This window comes from Bos taurus, chromosome 26, assembly GCF_002263795.3.
Source record: "Bos taurus isolate L1 Dominette 01449 registration number 42190680 breed Hereford chromosome 26, ARS-UCD2.0, whole genome shotgun sequence".
Taxonomy (NCBI): Eukaryota; Metazoa; Chordata; class Mammalia; order Artiodactyla; family Bovidae; genus Bos; species Bos taurus.
Window position 1 is genome coordinate 39,911,099 of NC_037353.1, and position 22,094 is coordinate 39,933,192.

General features: G+C 37.9%; 1 protein-coding gene across 3 annotated transcripts in view; it reads left to right on the forward strand.

The window, feature by feature from the left end:
• The window catches only part of INPP5F (inositol polyphosphate-5-phosphatase F), a 94,174-nt gene that overhangs the window by 59,023 nt on the left and 13,057 nt on the right, over window positions 1-22,094 (forward strand). For 2 of the 3 annotated variants that reach the window (XM_024985962.2, XM_059882078.1), the window contains exons 4-14: window positions 3,032-3,160; window positions 3,385-3,549; window positions 3,667-3,723; window positions 5,327-5,525; window positions 6,649-6,828; window positions 7,716-7,783; window positions 13,439-13,563; window positions 14,588-14,665; window positions 15,573-15,693; window positions 16,684-16,812; window positions 20,897-21,014. In XM_024985962.2, coding sequence (XP_024841730.1) covers window positions 3,032-3,160; window positions 3,385-3,549; window positions 3,667-3,723; window positions 5,327-5,525; window positions 6,649-6,828; window positions 7,716-7,783; window positions 13,439-13,563; window positions 14,588-14,665; window positions 15,573-15,693; window positions 16,684-16,812; window positions 20,897-21,014 — 1,369 coding nt within the window. Of the gene's footprint in view, window positions 1-3,031; window positions 3,161-3,384; window positions 3,550-3,666; window positions 3,753-5,326; window positions 5,526-6,648; window positions 6,829-7,715; window positions 7,784-13,438; window positions 13,564-14,587; window positions 14,666-15,572; window positions 15,694-16,683; window positions 16,813-20,896; window positions 21,015-22,094 lie in introns of those variants that run through there. The other variant, XM_059882079.1, reaches the window with a different exon arrangement.

The following is a 22,094-nucleotide window of genomic DNA, read 5'->3' on the forward strand; positions in this document are numbered from 1 at the left end:
CAAAGGTGTCTGGTGAACATGGGGCAGGCAGTAAACATTAAGATGATTATGTTATGTCTTATGTTGAAAAGTAATCATTGCTATGGGAAATAAAAATTGAGTGCAGTAAGAGTGGTCGGTGGAGTGCCAGGGGCGGAGATTATGGTGAGATATCTCGGGAGATGTCTGGAGGGCATCACTGACTCAATGGACATGAGTTTGAGCAAACTCTGGGAGATGGTGAAGGACAGGAAACCTGGATTGCTGCCAGTCCACGGGGTCGCAAGGAGTCAGACAAGACTGAGCAACTGAACAACATTTGGGAAGAGGACGAACAGCTAGAACAAAGGCCCCGAGGTGGAAGTAGCCCTGACGTGTGGGGAACAGCAGGTAGCTGATGTGGGTGGAGCGGAGTAAGCAAAGGGAAGAGAGCCACAGGAGATGAAGGCAGGGAGGGAAGATGAGGGTCTGGTTTTGGATGTGTTGAGTGTAAGGTGCCTGATGGAAATCCGAGTGGAAATGTTGGCGTTTGTGGTTCTAGAATTTGGGAGGAGAGCAGAGCTAGAAATATACTATTGAGAGAGAAGGATTGGTATGTCGATGGTATTTGAAGCCAGGAGACTGGATGAAATTGCTGAGAAAGTGAATGCAGATAGGACTGAACCTGGAGGTGCCAAGATGTTAGGAAGTGAAATGGTTGGGAAGGAACCAGTAAGAAAGGTAAAGAGTGCCAGTGGAAGTCAGGTGAGACAGTGTATCAGAGAGGACGAGGGACAGGGGAACTGTGTCAGATGCTACTGATCAGTTAAGATGAGGACCAGGAATCCACATTGCATTTAGCCAAGGAGACCACATGGGTCACACTGAAGATAGGTTAAGGTGGAGTGGTGAGGGCCAAAGCCAAGTTGCAGTGGGCTGGGGAGAGAACAGGAGGAGAGGAATTGGAGGCAGTGAGGGTTGTAAAGACATAGGATCCTAGCTGGCACACGAAGGTGTTAGAGGAGAGAAATATCTGTGTTTCTGTGCTGGTTGAGTGATCAGGCAGAAAGAAGGGAACAGGGAGAACTGCTGGAGCAACATCCATATGCTTTTTCTCTCTCCTTCCCCATCATGTCATGATCTGGTTAGTTTTGCTTGTGTGTGTGCTAAGTTGCTTCAGTTGTGTTTGACTCTTTGGGACCCCACAGACTATAGCCCACCAGGCTCCTCTGTCCATGGGATTCTCCAGGCAAGAATACTGGAGTGGGTTGCCATTCCCTCCTCCTCGGGATCTTCCTGACCCAGGGATCAAACCAGAATCTGGTGTGGCGCCTGCGCTGCAGGTGGATTCTTTACCTCTGAGCCACCAAGGAAAGCCTTGGAAGAAAATTTAAGTTAGTTCGAGTTTCAGCAGGATGACTGTAGATCTTTTTTACTTCCCCTTGGGTTCCCTTGTCTTCCCCTGGTAGGCCAGGAGGAATGTAAAGTTGTAGTCATGTTGTGAAACCCATGTAAATTGAGTGTTTGATAGCCAGAGCTTTAAAAAGACATAAACCCCATAAGATTGCATTACATGTAAATTTTTGGTTCAATTATCAGTCTCCATTTCCAATCTGATAAAACAGGAACAGCCTCCTTCCTTTTTTTAAAAAAATAACTTACTATCAGAACTTGAACTAGGACTTCTCTGGTGGTCCAGTGGTTAAGAATTCGCTTTGCAGTGCAGGGGACACAGGTTCAGTCCCTGGTCTGGGATGAGCCTGTGCTCTGCAACAAGAGAAGTGACCACGATGAGAAACCTGTGCACCACAACTAGAGAGCAGGCCCAGCTCGCTGCAACTTGAGAAAGCACCCCCCCCCGCCCCCCCGCCAATACAGCAGTGAAGATGCAGCACAGCCAAAAACAAATAATTAATAATTAAAGGAAAAAAACCCAACTTGGACTAGTTTTTGCTCTCCTTGTTTTTCTCATCCTATTATCTAGTAATAGTTATTTTGTAAGTAAGACACTACTAATAATAAGCATATAGTAAATGTTACCTCCTAACAGGGTTCTGGCACTTAGCACAGCAATAAAACCAGTGTATTGAAAAAATGGCATTAGTCTGCATATGGTTAATAGAATCCATGTGTCCCCTTTAGAATGTTTGGTTTGTGTGTTGAGTCACATGAAATTATATGTAAAATGCTCGACTCTAACCAGATAGTTGTCTCTAGAACCTTTGTGCCTTTCTCTTGTCTAAACCTTTCCATCCTCTTCCTCACCTTTGTGGGCTGCTCATTTCCTGCAGCTCCAACTTTTTGGTTCTTCAAATTTAATCTCTGGACCCAACGAGTGTGTTTTTATGCTGATTTTATCAGTGTGTATGTGAGGATAGAAGGGGAAAGAGTAGTTGAAATGTCCAGATTTTAAGATTCCTAATAGAGCAGACTCTTGGCATCTTCTCACCCAAAACACTCCACTAACTAGCATTAATATTTAGCACGTATTGCTGTAAAGAAATGTTCCTAGAGCATAGAAAATGTGTATATTGCAATAATTTTAATCTTGTGTGCCTGTACATACTCAATTCTCTTCCGTCGTGTTCAACTCTGCAACCCCATGGACTGTAGCCCACCAGCCTCCCCTGTCCATAGGATTTATCCATGGCAAGTATACTCAAGTGGGTTGCCATGCCTTCCTCTAGGGGATCTTCTCCACCCCAGAGCCTCCTGCCATTGGCAGGCAGATTCTTTGCCACTGAGCCACGTGGGAAATCTTAAATGCCAATTTGTAAAGCTTTAATGAACCCCAACCAGAGCATTTTATTCTTCAGTTATATTAGATAAGAGCTTACTATAACCCCCAAGTATGTCCTGCCCTGTATTTTTCGCCTGTGCTCTGCTGTAGCTTTCTAATCCTTGAAACCACAGCTGTGTTTTCTAATATCAGTGGACTGCTTGGTCATTTTACTTGCTCTTGAGGTTTTAACCACAATGCTTGAGCAGTAGCTACACTTGTGCACTCATGCTAGAACATTTAGCAAGCAGATATTAGTAATAATGAATTCTCTTTCTCTTCCTAATTATGTAGCTCTGTAAGAAGCATCATTTTGGAATTAACAAACCAGAGAAGATTATACCATCTCCTGATGACTCAAAGTTTCTACTGAAGACCTTTACGCATATTAAATCCAATGTGTCTGCTCCTAATAAAAAGAAAGTAAGAGTTTGACTGATATGGGCTTAGAATTCATCTTCGATTAGTTTTAAATGGAGGGGCGACTTTCCTGCTGGGAGACTTATTTTCAGACTACTCATCATCTTAAAGCACTGTCCCTGCATGTCCTTGGGATTATTTTTCACTTTTCTCCTAGGGAGTTGTGTGGTATCCACATAATGTCTTGCATTTAATTCCTGCAGTAATAGTGGATACATTTCTTATAGGTTAAGGAAAGTAAAGAAAAGGAGAAGCTGGAGAGAAGATTACTCGAGGAGTTGCTGAAGATGTTCATGGACTCGGAATCCTTTTACTATAGCTTGACCTACGACCTGACCAATTCAGTGCAAAGGCAAAGCGCTGGGGAGGACCCCCGTCCCCTCTGGCAAAAGGTACACCTCACAGCTCAGAGCAGGGTTTGCCCCCAGAGCAGTTTATGGACCTGTGTGGCCTCTGTGGGAAAACTGAAGCAACGTGTTTCTGACCTATTTGTTTTCTACCTTTTCCAGGTTGATGACCGATTTTTTTGGAATAAATACATGATACAAGACCTTACTGAGATTGGTGTGAGTAGTTGTTTCTGAAATATTCTAAGGTAGTTATAATTGTTAAGCAAATATTTTTAAGTTGTACTAAAAGAAATTTAAAAACTCACATAATGTTTTACCCTGTAGAATGGGAATCATTTAGCTAGGAAAAACCAAGGTACTGTTTTAAGGCGATTCACAGTTCAGCTATATGGCCACAGACTTATCTTTTTAGCAGGTTCCCATAGGACATTCGTAATTTAAAGATATGGAACTAAATCCATAGAGTTCCTCTAAAAGATATTTTGTTTTTACCCACTGGAAATGTTGAAGCCCAGTTTTCCTTTAATGAGATAGTGAAGTGAAGTCGCTCAGTTATGTCTAACACTTTGTGACCCCATGGACTGTAGCCTGCCAGGCTCCTCCATCTGTGGAATTTTCCAGGCAAAAATACTGGAGTGGGTTGCCATTTTCTTCTCCAGAGGATCTTCACAGCCCAGGGATCAAACCTAGATCTCCTGCATTGCAGGCAGACTCTTTTACCGTCTGAGCCACTAGGGAATCCCAGTTATTAAATGTTCCTGTTTCCTCATTTGCATTTATTGCTGGAACAAAATTATAAATAATGAGAATGGTAATGAAAATAATGAATGTGGATAGATTCTTCACCTCACTGTTTTCAACTCTAATCACCTTCCTGAGATCCTGTCTACAGGCTCCATAAAACAGAACTGTGAGGGGACTTGGAAGATACGGTTGTAAAAAAAAAAAAAGGGGGTGGATTTGAAGTTGATGCTGAAATCTGTATCAAGGGTAGATACAGATATGGAGACAGGGGAGAAAGAGGGACAAAGAACAACTTCTCTGGAGCACTTTTCATCCTTTACTGTCCCCGGATACAGTCAGTTGAGAAATTTTCTGAGTATTTTTAGTCTTAAAGACTAAGAGGAGATCTTTGCCTTTAATTAATACTTACCTAATTACATTGGATGACTTTTTAAATATTTATGGAAATGATTTTTTTTTGGTTCATTGACTGCTTAGATTTTAGCTGGGCACAAAGCAAGACTTTGTCTAAACTAGAAAGTAGAATAGACCTTTGTGTTTCATAACTAAGTGATCAAAGTTGGTTTTACTAAAGGCTTAATACAATTGTGAGTTGAAAAGCAACCTTTAAGCTATATCTTCTTTTATACCAACAGGAATTAGCTACATTTGTTAAATCCTTACTTTAAGCAGGCAGGCATTTTAGATTTTACTCATTTAATCTTCACAGTAACCTTATGAGGTTGTTGTCTTATTTCACAAAGCAGAATGTCTGGAGGCCTGGAGAGGTTAAGTCATTCTCCTGAGTGAGGCAGTAAGTGGTGGAGCCTGAATTTGTACCCAGCCATCCAGCTCCTATGTTCTGGTCCCTCTCAGGCAGCTCTTCTTGAATGACCACCATAAAGGAAATGAAAGGCTCTGCCCCCTCCCTCCCTTCATTCCTCAGTGTTCTCCAGTAAGCAGAAAATATGATTAAAGAATGGAAAGTTTCTGCTTCTAATAAACTAGCAAGTGTGTGATGTCCACTGCTTGAATTTAAGGAAGTATAGCAGTGCTGTACAGAATAGAAATAACATGGTGTTCATATTATTTTCAGACACGAGATGTGGACTTTTGGATCATCCCCATCATCCAAGGTTTTGTGCAGATTGAAGAGCTTGTGGTTAATTATAATGAGTCATCTGACGATGAGAAAAGCAGCCCAGAGACCCCACCTCAGGAGTCCACCTGTGTAGATGACATTTACCCACGATTTCTAGTGGCTCTCATTTCACGCCGAAGTAGACACAGAGCAGGTAAGTGGAGGGCTGTAATAGTGTGCAAATCAGATCCAAGCGAGAATGGAACATTGCAGATGAATTGAAATGCTAATGGCAATAATGGATTTGGAAAAACAGTTTCAAAGTGCTCAGTGACTCTCAGTAGTGTGGTGTAATTGGGGACCAATTTTTTGGAGAGAAGTGAATGGGAGAGTGTTAACAAAAGGGGAAAGAAAATGAGGTATATTGTGGAAAAGAGCAGTAAGTCACTTGGGATGTGCTTCTAAATACCGTTGTTCCCACTGACAGCTTGTATCACTGTAATAAATCCTTAGTGCTAGCACCTTTGGGAAAACCCTCCTCTTTTAGTTTACAGGCATTATCTCAGCTTCAACTTTTAAAAAACACTAGCGAATACAGGCATAATTTTGGGGTAAGTTGATACTGTGCTGCCAAGCAGTTGCATGTTAGATCCCCAAGGCTATCCTGAAAGACAAATGTTTTTTTTTTTTTTATTTTATTTTTAAACTTTACATAATTGTGTTAGTTTTGCCAAATATCAAAATGAATCCACCACAGGTATACATGTGTTCCCCATCCTGAACCCTCCTCCCTCCTCCCTCCCCATACCATCCCTCTGGGTCGTCCCAGTGCACTAGCCCCAAGCATCCAGTATCGTGCATCGAACCTGGACTGGCAACTCATTTCTTACATGATATTTTACATGTTTCAATGTCATTCTCCCAAATCTTCCCACCCTCTCCCTCTTCCACAGAGTCCATAAGACTGTTCTATACATCAGTGTCTCTTTTGCTGTCTCGTACACCGGGTTATTGTTACCATCTTTCTAAATTCCATATATATGCGTTAGTATACTGTATTGATGTTTTTCCTTCTGGCTTACTTCACTCTGTATAATAGGCTCCAGTTTCATCCACCTCATTAGAACTGATTCAAATGTATTCTTTTTAATGGCTGAGTAATACTCCATTAAATTTTTTAAAAAACTTTTGATTTGGTATCGGGCTGTAGCCAATTAACAGTATTGTGATAGTTTCAGGTGAACAGTGAAGGGGCTTGGTCATGCATGTACATGTATCCATTCTTCCCCAAACCAGACTAATTTTTAAAATTTTTGCTGTTTTAATTTTTTTTTTAGGAATGCGTTATAAGCGAAGAGGAGTGGATAAAAATGGAAATGTTGCAAATTATGTGGAGACTGAGCAGTTAATTCATGTGCATAATCACACTCTGTCATTTATTCAGACACGAGGCTCTGTGCCTGTCTTCTGGAGCCAGGTTGGGTATAGATATAATCCAAGACCTCGGCTGGACAGAAGTAAGCCTGTCAGTTATTTGGTTTGCAAATGATGATTTCAGAGGAGATGTTTTTAAAATCCTAGATACTTCATAGGTTTGGATTTATTTTGCCAGATAGTTCATTTAAGATGGTAGCTGGTACACTGAGATTTAATAGTGATACAATAATCTTAAAAGCATTAATAATAGTGGTTGCTGACAATTTAAGTAATTAACAATAAAAAATTGCAAAGTAGAGTATCGCATAGCTTATTTCACAGATTTTAATTTGTTGTTTCTTTGAAGAATACTTTACTACAGTGCTTAATTTTGGAAAAGTGTAAATATAGCCAGTATGTGTAGAAGCAGGAAATACCTTAACGAGACAGTGTCTTCATGGAATAAGTAAAATCTCTTTTCAGATGTTTGCTGTGAAAGGTTTGTTGTTTGAAATATTAAGGATTTAATTTCTTCAAGTATTTTAACTGGAATAGCTAAATCATATTAATATAATTAGATTACTCAAAGGGGCTGATTTTAAAATTGTTTACAGAATATTGTTCACTCAAAACTTAATTCATATTTGTGAGACTTCAGTAAACTTTAATTTTTAATATCCTTGCTTTAAGGGGTTTTTATTAATTTATTATAAACCACATGAAACCTTTTCTGACAAGTTGGTTGAATATATAGATTAAATGCCACAGTTTCATAGTTGACATCTTTAGTATGTTTCAGTTTAGTCTAATTGGGGGAAAAAGAGAAATCAAATCTTTAGCTTAGCACTTCATTTAAAAATACTAGTTTTAGACAATCTTGGTTACATTTGGGCTGTCAGTGTTTAAAGTAAGAGTAAAGATGAAATAGACACTAAACTCTGTCTTAAACATGGGAAGGAAAAATAGATTTTGTATCACTTTTTCATAGGTGAAAAGGACACGGTTCCCTATTTCTGTGCCCATTTCGAAGAACAACTGAAAATTTACAAAAAACAGGTGGGATTTCATCTGTAGTAATGTGTTCCTTCATATTTTTAGAAATGGTTGTGCATCTGTTTAAATTTGAAGATAACGACATACGGCTCATAATTAAGTAAAACGGCATTTGTCATGACGTTAAGAAACACATAAGCTAAGAGTATTCTTTAACAATTATTGAGTCAGCTACTTTAAACTGTTTTAGATGAGATTAGTCTACTATCAGTTATCACAATCTGAGATATGTCTAGAGTAAGATATGAAAGGCATCTTTCAGGTCCACCTCTTTGAGGTAACAATTAGAAATAACCTTCAGTATCTTTTTTTCTTTGCACACCTTTCTTATGTATTCATACAGTCAATATGTAGATATGTGAACATATAAACCAAAATCATTTGAGAACTGTTGGGTGAAATACAATTTCAATAAGATGACCAGATTTCATATAGATTAATATAAAATAATCAGTGACTCTTCTTATCTTTTAGCAGTGACCAGTCTGAAGGTATAACGCCATGGGATGCATTTTTATAACCATAGCACAAATAGGAAGAAATAGCGTAAAATCTATTGAACATACAAAAAAGATAGCATATATATGAGGGGAGGGGTTTGTTGGGAAGGAAAGTCTACTGGAGAACATAGAAGAAAACCTGAATAAACAGAGAGACAATACCATGTTCCTGGATGGAAAGACTCAATATTGAATAGACTTCAGTTCTTGCAAAATTAATATATAAATGTTTTGCAGTCCCAAAGATAGTCCCAGCAGGGAAATAAAAAGGAAATCCTCACATTGGAAAAAATTATATAAAGTGTGAAAAGAAGAAATAAAGGCAGGTAACTGGGGAAATGAGAACTGCCACACATTGCTGTGTGGAGATCAAACCAATCAATCCTAAAGGAAATCAGTCCTGAATATTCATTAGAAGGACTACTGGATGCTGAAGCTCCAGTACTTTGGCCAACTGATGTGAAGAGCTGACTCACTGCAAAAGTCCCTGATGCTGGGAAAGATCAAGGGCAAGAGGAGAAGGGGGCAAGAGAGGATGAGATGGTTGGATGACGTCACCATCTCAGTGGACGTGAATTTGAGCAAACTCTGAGAGCTAGAGAAGGACGGGGAAGCCTGGCATGCTGCAGCCCATGGGGTTGCAGAGTTGAATATGATTTAGCAACTGAACAGCAGCAACACTTCGCTGGGAGGAGCATAAATTGCTGTGGCCATTTTTGAATGGTATTATCAATCAAAATAAAATACTCTTGTACTGTTAGTATAGTAATTTGGTTTTTGGCCCTTCATGCCATATACAGAAATCAGTTCCAGATAGATATGGATCTAAATATTAAAGGTTAAACAATAAGCCTTTTAAAGGAAAATATTGTTAGACTATCTTTTGACCTTAAATCTTTTAAACAAGGTTTTAAAAGAACTAACAGTAATAAAAAAGTAGACTTTACTAAATTTTTGATTTTTATTAAAACTTTATTGAGTTATCATATATTTTCAATATTAAAGCACTACAAGTGGTATATTATTTATTAAAATGAAATAAGACTTTAAAAGTACCAACCATAATGAAAAATTGGTAATTTGACTTTACTAAAATAAAGAAATTCTTGATTATTAAAAAGCACCATTAAGAGAATGGAAAGGCAATTCAGAAAGTTGCAGAAGACATATATATGACAAAGGGCTTATATCTAGAGTACATTAAGAATGCCTTCAAATTCATAAAAGGTGTACAACCCAAAGAAAACTGGACAAAAGACTTGAGCAGATTCTTCCTGACAAAGGATAGTCCAAGTACAATAAACTGGACAAGGTACTCCACTTTCTTAATCATTGGGGAAATGCAAATTGAAACCACTGCTCACACACTAGGATGACTAAAATAAAAAAGATGGAAAATACAAGTTTTGTCAAGGATGTGGAGCAGTGATAACTCTAATACAAATTAAACAAAAAACTTAAATCTCCTTGAGAGAAACGTGTTCAATCAAGGAGGCATGTATAAACCTTCTTTATTGCAGCATTAAAAAAACCCTGATTGTTCATTAGGCATTCAATGGATAAAGCACAGCATGTCTAAAATGTTGAATACAAATAGTTAAAAATGCTGAGATGCATCTGTGTGTACTAATGTGAAAATATCTTAAAATAATATAGTAGAGTGAGAGGAAAACTATATAACAGCATATGGCATGTTACCACTTAAAAAATCCCACAAAACAAAACTGCCGTTTATACATATGCAGTTCTCTTCCATATATACGTGTGTTCTCACCTACATATGGCATACACATTTTTTTAGGGACGTGCTTAGGTGGCCTGAAAGGGTATACTTCAAACTTGTAGCAGGAGTTACCTTTAGGGAAAGGTAAGGAAGGATGTGACCTTTATCCACATTTGAATTTTTTACAGTCTGAAAAAAATTTCATGTATTTGCAGTATGTGTAGTTAGAAGTAGTACTGTGGGCTTCCCAGGTGGCTCTCAGAGAAGGCAGTGGCACCCCACTCCAGTACTCTTGCCTGGAGAATCCCATGGACAGAGGAGCCTGGTAGGCTGCAGTCCATGGGGTCGCTAAGAGTAGGACACGACTGAGCGACTTCACTTTCACTTTTCACTTTCATGCTTTGGAGAAGGAAATGGCAACCCACTCCAGTGTTCTTGCCTGGAGAATCCTAGGGATGGAGGAGCCTGGTGGGCTGCCATCTATGGGGTCGCACAGAGTCGGACACAACTGAAGCGACTTAGCAGCAGCAGCAGCAGCAGCAGGCTCTAGTGGTAAAGAACCCCCTGCCAATGCAGGAGACACAAGAGATGTGGGTTTGATCTCTGAGTCAAGTTCCAAAAAAATCCCCTGGAGGAGGAAATGGCAACACACTCCAGTATTCTTGCCTGGAAAATCCCATGGACAGGGGAGCTTGGCAGACTACAGTCCATGGGGCTAAGAGTCAGACACGACTAAGCTCAACAGAGCCAATAAGTAGTATCACCTACTTACAGTGGTAACAGCTAATTGTTATAAAAATTGAAGTAATACTGAGGTATGTAAAGAAAGTAGAAGAAATAACCTCTTGACCACCCTTCCTGCTGACTTTCACGACCTGTTTGTACACATCAAACTTACGGGCGTAGGTATTAGCAGTCACCTGTTCCTTTCTAACGGTACCCCAAAGATATGCTTTTATCCAGCCTCATCTCTTGAGTAATTGTCCTGGGAGGTAGTCCTGTGGTTGGTCTGACTCAGTCATGGTGTCAGTACTGTTGCTCTTGCCTGTGGTTGGTATAGTTGTGGGCCAATGTATGTTTTTGGCACTTTGACCAATGAGGTCTGATGTGAAGAGAAGTCTGTTGGGAGGCTCCAGGCAAGATTTCCTGCTCTAATAAAAAGAGATGCAGGAACCCACAGTCCTGTGGTGGTTGTGTCTGGATTTGACTGGTAACTGCTGCAACTTTAACCAGGCTAGTTCATTAGCTTGAGGATTGATCAATATGTGAAAGATGGTAGAACAAAAGAGCTGCTATCGGTAACTACTGAATAAAGCAGTTCCAGAACCATGCAACCTCCAGACTTCTGAGGTTCAAAACAGACTCTGTCCTGAGATTTGAGTCAGGGATTTGTTATTTGCAGCAAAGAAACATCTTGACATATGCATATATATGCATTCAAAATTTAAGTCAAAAGAAGGCTATAAGCTATACCATATACACTGTTCTGCAACTATTTTCACATAGTAGCTGGTAGCTGTTATTCAACCACTTCTCCACTGGTGGACCTTTAGGATATAGTTTCTGCTTGCTATTCTAAAATTCCCCAGAGAACACCTTTTACACATTTTAAAATATGTGTGTGCTGTATAGACTAAATTTCTAGAAGTGATATGGCTGGATCAAACATTCAGTTCAGTTGCTCAGTTGTGTCTGACTCTTTGCGACCCCATAGACTGCAGTATGCCAGGCGTCCCTGTCCATCACCAACTCCCGGAGCTTGCTCAAACTCATGTACATCAAGTTGGTAATGCCATCAAACCATCTCATCCTCTGTCGTCCCCTTCTCCTCCTGTCTTCAGTCTTTCCCAGCATCAGGGTATTTTCCTATGAGTCAGTTCTTTGTATCAGGCAGCCAGAGTATTGGAGCTTCAGCATCAGTCCTTCCAATGAATGTTCAGGACTGATTTCCTTTACGATTGACTGGTTTGATCTCCTTGCAGTCTAAGGGATCACACATTAGATTAACTTTAGGTTGATACCCACCACTCAGTTGCTTCCAAAAAGATCATTCCAGTTTATACTCTTAGCAGCGAGAGCCGGTACCCATTTCTCCACATATTCACCATGCTGTTCATATTTAGTATTCGGTTTTTGCTTGTCTATAGATTAAAACTGATTTTCTGTTTTAAAATTTATGTATCATTATTAACAAAGTTGCAAATCTCATGTATATTGGCTATTTGTCTATTTTCTCTTCTGAATATCTTCTGAATCCTTTACCTGTATTTTCTTACTGAATTTATAGCACTCTGTATTTTAATGGTTTTGTGTTGCAGGTATAATTCCCCTAGGTAGTCGTCTGTTTTTCTTAATGTTTGCTTATACTGTCATTTGGTACACAAAGGTTTTAAATGTTCATGTTGTCGCATCTGTCCATCTTTTTCTTTATGCTCTCTGGTTTTTATTATGCTTGGAAAGTCCTGTGACATCCTACAATTAGGGAAAAATCATGCCAACATTCTTCTTGCTTTTTTATAACTTGAAGAAAAAATATTTAGATCATTAATGCATCTAGAATTTCTTTTATATATAATGAAGGGGCTAACTTAAGTCCCCCCATGTAAATAGACAGTTATCCCAATATCATTTATAGTATGCTACTATAGTATATTACAGTATAGTAATATACAGTATCTGCAGTACAGTCTGTGTATAGTATAGTCCATATTCTCTGAGAATAATATCATTGTAGTTTAGATTCCTCAATGTTCATAGGTCTATCTTGGCCATCTGTTTTGTTCTGTTGAGTTGTTCATTTTTCTGCACACATACCATAGTTTTAATCACTAGATTTAACCTATGTTTTGCTCTTCAGTGGGACAAGTTCTTTATTGTTTTTCACAAATTTCCCCATATTATTCACTTTTCTAGAAAAACTTTAGAATTAACTTGCCAAGTCTGTACAAAGACCCTGTTTGAATTTTGACTGGAACTGTTGAGTGTGTAGATTAACCCGGGGAGCCCTGACATCTTTACAGTATTGAGTCTTGCCATCCAGCACCATGGTGTCTCTCTCCATTTACTCAGGTTTTCCTTTATGTGTTTCAGCAACGTTTCGTAGTGTCTAACATGTAGGTCTTGTATATTTCTTTAAAAATTATTCTAGAGATTTAAAATATCATAAAGGAACTTGTTTTCATTATGTATTCTAATAGGTTATTGCACATGTATAATGTGTAAAATTATTCTTGCCATTGATGTAAATTCTTATAAACCTAAAAAAGTGTAACAAATGAAAATCTAATTTTATAGGGGAAAAAACTGATGCTTGAGTGGATTAATTTCTAAGTCTGGGTACAAAATATTTCTAAAACATAACTCTAAATAGATTCAGTGAAAACATGAGTCTCGGATCTGATTAACTTAACTTTTTCTTTTCCCCCACTCTCACAGGTTATTATTAATTTGGTAGACCAGGCAGGAAGAGAGAAAATAATTGGTGATGCTTACCTGAAACAAGTGTTGCTCTTTAACAACTCACACCTCACCTATGTTTCATTTGATTTCCATGAGCACTGGTAAGATGGCTTCCTGAAAAATTGTATAAATCTTAATTATGTTAAATTGGTTCATAGTGCTTTTCAGGTCAACTGTATCCTTCTACTTTTCTGTCTATTCATTCTATTAATTTTTGAGAGTTTGACATTGAAACTCCAAATATAAATCTTAATTTCTCTACTTAAAAGAATTGTAAAGTATAGTAGAACTATGTAACTTTGTTCTGTATTTTCCAAGTCTCCTGTAAATGTGTTATCATATTTTCATAATTTAAAAAAAAGAAAGAGAAAAAAAAAAGATGGCTTCCTGAGATGAGTTTTGATCAGGTCCAGTATTTGTAGTAGTTGCTGCCACAGAGACCTTAGTTTTTCTTCTCTTTTCTTATTGGGAAGAAAATCTTGTTCTCATTGTTAGAAAGAAGACTATCATTTCTTAGTTCCATTTCCATATTGGTTTTATTTTGCCTAAAAAAGTTAATTCTTCCTGAAATATTCAGTCTTTTTGTTCCAAAATGACTTCAAGATTTAGAGTTCCTTTTATCCTTCACTTAATTAATGGAGCTTTTTCTTTCTGCTTGAGTTTGAGCCTGGCAGGAGTAATAGCATTCCCTTACTTAAAACTTATCTTGCTGGCTCGTCTTCACACTCTGTTAGTAATAATGCTCTCCCTTGGGATAAGTTCACTAGTTATCTGGAAAACAACGATCATTTTGATGGTAATTTTAACTTGTGTGTATTCTGAAAGCACATTTCTTTTGTCATAAGCCTGGCTCTAGTGTTGGTTCATTTACCTAGGTATTGAAAACTTTGGTGGGGAAAGAAGCTTCCAGCCACTGTGATGTGTTTCAGTGTATTCTTAAGCATATTTTCTTTCATAATGCAGATTACTTGTAAATATTTATATAATTTCCCATATAATTTAAAGTAGTATTAATCTCATATTTACAGTAATAATTTTAATTTTTCCAAGCAATCTTAGATATCATATCTTAAGCTTAAAAAATATTCTTAAAGACGTTTTTCTTTCTTTTGGCATATATTTTAGCCGAGGAATGAAGTTTGAGAATGTCCAAACACTAACAGATGCCATTCATGACATTATTCTTGACATGAAGTGGTGTTGGTAGGTATTTCATAAGAAATCAGTTTGACAAACTCTTGGTCTGTCAGATCATATGTTTTTTGTCTAGTACCAGTAAGCGTTAAAATAATAGCAGGCTGGAAAAGACTTTTTGTTTTTCTTGTTTCAACCCCAGATTCCTATTCTCCTTTTCAAAAGTATTAGTCGTTAGGCATTGTTAGCTTTGAACAGGAAGAAGGTGTCAGATGATTAGCAAAATGGAGCAAAGTGCTCTATGACTGTTCTTTAATTCCTTCTAATACTCTGTCCTCTACATTTCTTCTTGGTCCCTAACATGGGAAGGAACGCTTAGAGGTATTTGGTCTCAGTTTTGAGACATTTAAAAATTGCTGGAGAAGAAAGATAATTCTCAGACTATAGGAGGGAGAAGTAGGAAGGAGAAATTGGCTTAAAGGACAGAAGAGAACATTTGATTAGATTTTAAGGCCACAGGTGGCCAGACGAATTAGATGAGTGAGGCAAGCGTCATGATTCCACCCCGGGTGGTAGAGTGAATTAGTCTGTACAAGCTCATTTAGATGCATTTCTGCTTGAAGTCAAAAAGCAGGGAACAGGATGTTGTTTTAAAATGCCTTCTGGTTTTGAATGTGTAGATAAGCATAGCTGGGGTTGTGTCAGCTCTGCCTAGTAATTGTGTGACTCAGGAAAGTCACTCTGCATCTCAATTGTCTTTTTTTTTTTCAAAATGAGGGTAATATTTTCCTTGTCAGGTTGTTGTATAAATTAATAATAATGTTTACAAAGGTCTCAGTAATGCCTGCCACATGATATTCCAAGCAAATAGATAACCAATGTTGCTGTTGTTATCGTTATACTGTAAAGAATTGTGGGTTTTGAAAACTTTTTAAGTATTTCCTTTGTAAAGTAATTCTATACTGTTTTTGAAAAGGGTTGATCAAGCTGGAGTAATATGTAAACAAGAAGGGATTTTTCGAGTTAATTGCATGGACTGCCTGGATCGCACCAATGTGGTCCAAGCTGCCATTGCACGAGTGGTCATGGAACAACAGGTAATTTGGAGTCCACTGGATTGTAAATATTCATTTCTAAGAAGACTGTGAGGCTGAAGGAGGAAAAAGGGACAAGTTTGTTCACCTGTGTTATATTCCCATCATCAGCACCCTCTCTGGGGCTCTGGGTCCTTTGGCATCACAGAACCAGCCTCTTCCCTTTGTGCCCCAACCCTCCTGGTGGCACCTGTTTCCTGTAGTTATTACATCTCTTACCTCTGTGTCTCCTTTTAGAGCTTTCATCCTTCCAACACCTGGGTAATGAATTCCTAAGGTTGATATTCCTTGCATGGTGTTTTGTTTTGTTTTCCTGAATCGAGCCTTGTGACTGTCCTTAGAGGAAGTCTTCTACTGTTGCATTGAAGCAGCTAGGCTTTGGTGACGAAGCCCTGGCCCTACCACATACTAGGTGTTTTGACCCCATGCAAAAAACTGAGCCTCTCCAAACTTCTTTCTTTTCATCCATAAATGAGGATACTAAAATGGATAGTCTAGACAGGATAGTCTAGATAGTTTAGACAGGATACTAAAAAGGATACATCCAAAAATGAGCATACTAAAGAGTATTGATTGCATAGACTTGTTATGAGGAATAAAAGATCATTTATTTTAGAAAGCTCTTAGCATATGGCACCAGACTTAACCTTTACTGAGCACTTACTGCTGTGCTACTATTTATGTTATTGTTGTTTCTATATGATTTTTTTGATAGCTTTACTTCGTAGCCAAATTTAAAAGAAAGATAAAATAGTATGAGTATATACATTAAAAATGACACCAGAACAGTATGAATGTTTTATTCTATTTATTCAGATGTAGCAGTTCATAAAGCTCTCTCTCAAGTGGTACTTAACTTTGAAAAAAGTCTGCAAACATTCCTTGAAGGGTCCTAAATTGTACGTGCATATGCTTCCTTTTCTCTGCAGTATATGTTTTATACTATGGTTTCCTGGCTTATCTGCAGTTAATCTACCAATGCATTCATTTTAGCTGAAAAAATTAGGTGTGATGCCCCCGGAGCAGCCATTACCAGTGAAATGCAATCGGATTTATCAGATAATGTGGGCCAACAATGGTGACTCCATTAGCAGACAGTATGCTGGGACAGCTGCTCTGAAGGTAAGTGTCTATAGCCAGCATCTGGGGGACGCAGGGTGTGGTTTAAAACCAACTTGGTTTTTGAGAAAAAAGCATGTGGGTTTCAGATGGTAGGTCTACATAGTTGACTCTGGAATGTTTGGGTAAGGCAGGGGTCACACTTCCAAATTCCTGCAGGTACCAAGTCGTGTGACTTGAACTGGCCACTCGTTAGCTTAAAGGGAGAGATGGGCGATGTGTACCTGAGAAAGAGCATACGATGACTCAGGAAGGTGCTGCTCTGCTACTTCCTAATGGGGTTAGAGGCCCAGTGTTGCCGGAGCTCCCAGTTTTCAAGGGAGTTTGGAAATCTACAATTTTATATGTAATAGCTTGTTTTTAAAACTTCATATAGACAAAATAAAACGTGTCGGTTGGTGCAATTTGGATCCCTAGTATAATTTGCCTCCTCTAATTTTGAATCCCAACCCTGCCTCTTGCTAGCTCTGTGACTGTGGGCAAGTCACTTAAATTCTCTGTGCCTGTCTCTTCTTTTATAAAACAGGAATAATTCTAGGCCCACTTCAAAAAAAGTGGTGTGGGATTATACGAGCTAATACGTTAGAGCTTAGATTGTTCCCTGACACACAGTAAATGGTGAAGAAATATTTTATTATCTTTTTGTGATTGTTTTACATAAAGTCCTTTGAGGATCCTACCAAGCTGATCTTCACAGAATTTAATGTAAATGTAAAATACAGTCACTGGTTACTAGATACTCCGTCTCTTGGCAATAGGAAGTGGTTGAATTAGTTTAAATTAGGTTTATAGTTATTTTCCTTCAAGGTAAATAGTTCACCCCAGAATATTTGTTATAACAAATTCTGAATAAAATCCTAAAGACTCCATCAGAAAACTGTTAGAACTAATAAATTAATTCAGTGAAGTTGCAGGATACAAAATCAACCTATGAAAATCGGTTATTTCTATATACTAATAGAGATTATCTAAAAAAGAAATAAAACAATCCCATTTATAATAGCATCAAAAACAATAAAATACTAAGGAATAAATTTAAACAAGAAGGTAAAAGATCTGTACACTAAAAACTAAGACCTTGATAAAAGAAATTGAAAGCACAAATAAGTGGAAGATAGCCCAGGTTGATGGCTTAGAAAAATTAGTATTAAAATATTACCCAAAGCTGTCTTCAGATTCAGTGTAATCTATCAAAATTCCATTGGCATTTTCTACTAGAATAGAAAAAACAGTACTAAAATTCATTTGGCAACACATAAGACCCCTAACAGCCAAAGCAGTCTTGAGAAAGAACAAAACTGGATGCATCCTACTTCTGATTTCAAACTATATTGCCAAGTTGTAGTAATCAACACAGTATAGTACTGGCGTAAAAACAGGCACAGAGACCAATGGAATAGAACCGAGAGCCCAGAAATAAACCTGCATGTGTACAGTCAACTGGTAATTTGACAAGGGAGCCAAGAATAGTCAATAGGGAAATGATAGTCTCTTCACTAAATGCTGTTGGGAAACTGAAATATTCACATGCACAATAATTAAACTGGACACCATTCACAAAAATTGAATTGAAATAGGTTAAAGACTTAAATGTAAGACCTGAAACTTTACTCCTACAAGAAAACATAGGAAAACATTTCATGACATTGGTCTTAGCAATAATTTTTTTGACTGACACCAAAAGCACAAGAAGAAAAGTGAAAATAAACAAGTGGGACAACATCAAACGAAAAATGTTTTGCATAGCAAAATAAGTAATCAACAGAATGAAAAGACGGCTCATGGAATGGGGGAAAATATTTGCAAACCATATGTCTGAGAAAGGGTTAATATCCAAAATATGTAAAGAAGTAATGCCACTCAATAGCAAAAAAAAAAACAAAAAACAACTGATTTTAAAATGGGCAAAGGATTTGAACATTTTTCCAAAGAAGATATACAAATGGCCAGCAGGTACATAAAAAGGTGCTCAATGTCAGCAGTCCTCAGGGAAATGCAAATCAAAACCACAATGAGCTATCACCTGTTGGGATGGCTGTTATCTAAAAGACACGAGATAACAAGGTTGGCAGAAAAGCTCACCCTTGTGCATTGTTGGTGGGAATGTGAATTGGCAAAGCCATTATGGGAAATGGTAAGGAAGTTCCTCAAAACATTAAAAATGGAACTACCATATGATCCAGCAACCCTATTTTATAAATATGTATCCAGAGAAAATGACATCAATATCTGGAAGAAATACCTGTACTTTTGTGTTCACTGTAGCATTATTCATAGTAGTCAAGATCTGGAAAGAACCTAAGTGTCTGATGCCAAATGAATGGCTAAAGAATATGTTGACAAGGGAAGCAGCCATACAAAGTTTTATATATATATATATATATATATATATATATATATATATATAAAATGGAATATTCAGTCATAAAAGGAAGAAAGTCCTGGGATTTCTCTGGCGGTCCAGTGGTAGGGAGTCTGCTTGCCAGTGCAAAGCATACAAGTTTGATCCTGGTCCAAGAAGATCCCACCTGCCAAGGAGGAACCAAGCCCATTTGCCACAACTCCAGAACCCACTCGGTAGAGCCTGTGAATCGCATCTACTGAAGCCCAGGTGCCTAGAGCCCATGCTCCACAACAAGAGAACCACTGCAATGGGAAGCCTGCACACAGCAATGTAGACCTAGCACAGCCAGAAATAAATAAATAAGTAGTTTATTTATTTAAAAGAAGGAAATCCTGACATTTGTAGCAACATGGATGAACCTTGAGGGTATTATGTTAAGTGAAAAAGTGAAATCAGGCAAACAGAGAAAGACAAGTAAGTAATGCATGATCTCTGAACTTCCCTGGTGGTCCAGTGGTTAAGAATCTGCCTGCCAGTCAATGCAAGGGACATGGGTTCAATTCTTGGTCCAGGAAAATCCCACAGGCCATGAAGCATCTAAGCCCGTGTGCCTCAACTACTGACACTGGCCCCTGGAGCCCATGCTCTACAACAAGGGAAGTCTGCACAGAAACTCTAGAAAGCCTGCGTGCAGCAATGAAGACGCAGCATAGCCAAAATAAATAAAAATAATGCATGATCTCACTTGTATGTGGAATTTTAAAAAGTCAGACTCACAGAAACACTGAGACTGATGGTTACCAGAGGATGGGGTAAATGGGGAGAGACTGGTCAGAGTACAAACTTTCACTTCTAAGTTCTGGGGATCTAAAGTACAGCATGGTGACTATAATTAACAATACTATATACACACACAAAATATCATATTGTACACCTTAAACTTATGCAGGGGTACTTTTTAATTATACAAAGCTGGACAAAGAGGAATACTTTTTTCCATTGATATTAAACTTCTTTGGATGCAGCATTCATGTCTCTCTTTTCCATAATAGATTCCTGTTGCTAAATTAATATTTTCTGTGAATGACCTAATTGGCAACATGTTCTTCCTAAATTGTCAATTTTAGGATAGGGCCTATTTCTAAGATTGCCTTGGATGAAAATAGTGGAATTGGGATGGGGGAAAAAAGAGACTGTGCTTTCCCTACCTCTCTAGGGACTTGCTCTGACATCTTTGTTGTGAAAACCAAGAGAAACAAAACAATTAAATCTTCACTGGATCATTCTACAGGGATTGTAATGTGCAGCAAGGTATGGAAACCTCTGCTCTGTCTGTATATACACACAACCACATACACAGGTTAAATACGGTTGTAATAAGCTCTAGGGAACTGTCCACATTTTCCCACATCAGATATTTGTGTGTTTTGAATATCATACCAATTGGAGGCTTGAAAATCTTTTTGTTTTGTTATATATAAGTTTTGACCTATAAGTTCTAGATATTCTACAGACTGCCAAGAATGGCTTTACCTTAAAGCACCATCTAACTGTGAAGGTGGATAACACCAATAGCGTGTTTAGTTATTTGACATGCTTGGATCTGGGTCAAATACTAGTAGATATTTTAATTACATTATTTGGAAATTGTAAAAGCCTGTAGAATTCCAGTCTTGAATCAAAAGCCTACTGACTTCAGGAACATTTTTGTGTTTGGTGTCAAAGTGACTTTTTTATTGACAGGGTGACTTTACAAGGACAGGAGAAAGGAAGTTAGCAGGAGTTATGAAAGATGGTGTTAACTCGGCAAATAGGTATTACCTGAATCGATTTAAGGATGCTTACAGGCAAGCTGTTATAGGTAAGGAACACAGATGTCTTTAAAATTTGTTATACTTTCTGTGACTAACATTTTACAGTAACCAACTTCATTAACATAATCCATATGTTTTATAATACACTTGTGTTTCTACATTGAACATCTTACCCGATAAATCAAATTTTTACAAGATTAGAATCTGACAAATTTTTTAGGCTTGGAGCAGCAAAAGAAACTGCTCACTTTCTTACATATTTGTCAGTTTGTTATTTATGTAACAGAAGGCAAGGTTGAGGCTCCTGGATTATGGAATATGGTGCCCTAAAACCTCATCAAGTAAAAACTCAATATTCTGTTTTCCTATTACTCAAGCCTGAGAGATAAAACAAAATGATTTTCTTTCTTTGTCTGATGTTTATCATGTGTTCTTGCTGTGGACAAATACACTATCCTTCCTTATAAGCATGATTTAACAGGGTGTTAGGATATCAGACTATCCTAACCAATTCTTATCATTATTTAAGAGAAAAAATGGAGGGTGAATTGCCCAGTGGCATTCATCCCACAGCATATTTTTTTAAAATGTGACTTTAAATTTAATTTCCATGCAAGTATTACCTTTTAGGATTAACGTAAATATAGAGTATTCTGGATTAGAACCAAACATAACATTGTCATATGGTCTCTAGGAATATTTTTAAAATCCTATTTTCTTAACCTGATTATTTATTATATATGAAATAGTAGGGCCCACACATAGGCAATTTAGGAATTTGAGAAGTCTGATGTAATTAAGTTTGGTTCATTTGGCACAGATATGGTATGTACTGATAGGAAAATTGGATTTTAGCAGTTTTTTAAAGGAAAAATTGATACATTTTTTTCTGTTGGTTGATCTAGCAATTCAGTTAGGTCACTGAGGACCCAGATTCTGTTCCTTTCTCATTTTGACCATCAAAAATATCAGCTTCATCCTAACCCTGAAGCTAAATCTCTTCCAAGTTTGAGAGAGACGGGCTAGTAGCAGTCTGGGTTCACTGCTTCTCCATAAAAGGCCAATGGCTGGCAATTCTCTCCCAGAAGTCTCACTGTCCCAAATGCGTGTAAGGAGTGGGATTACAA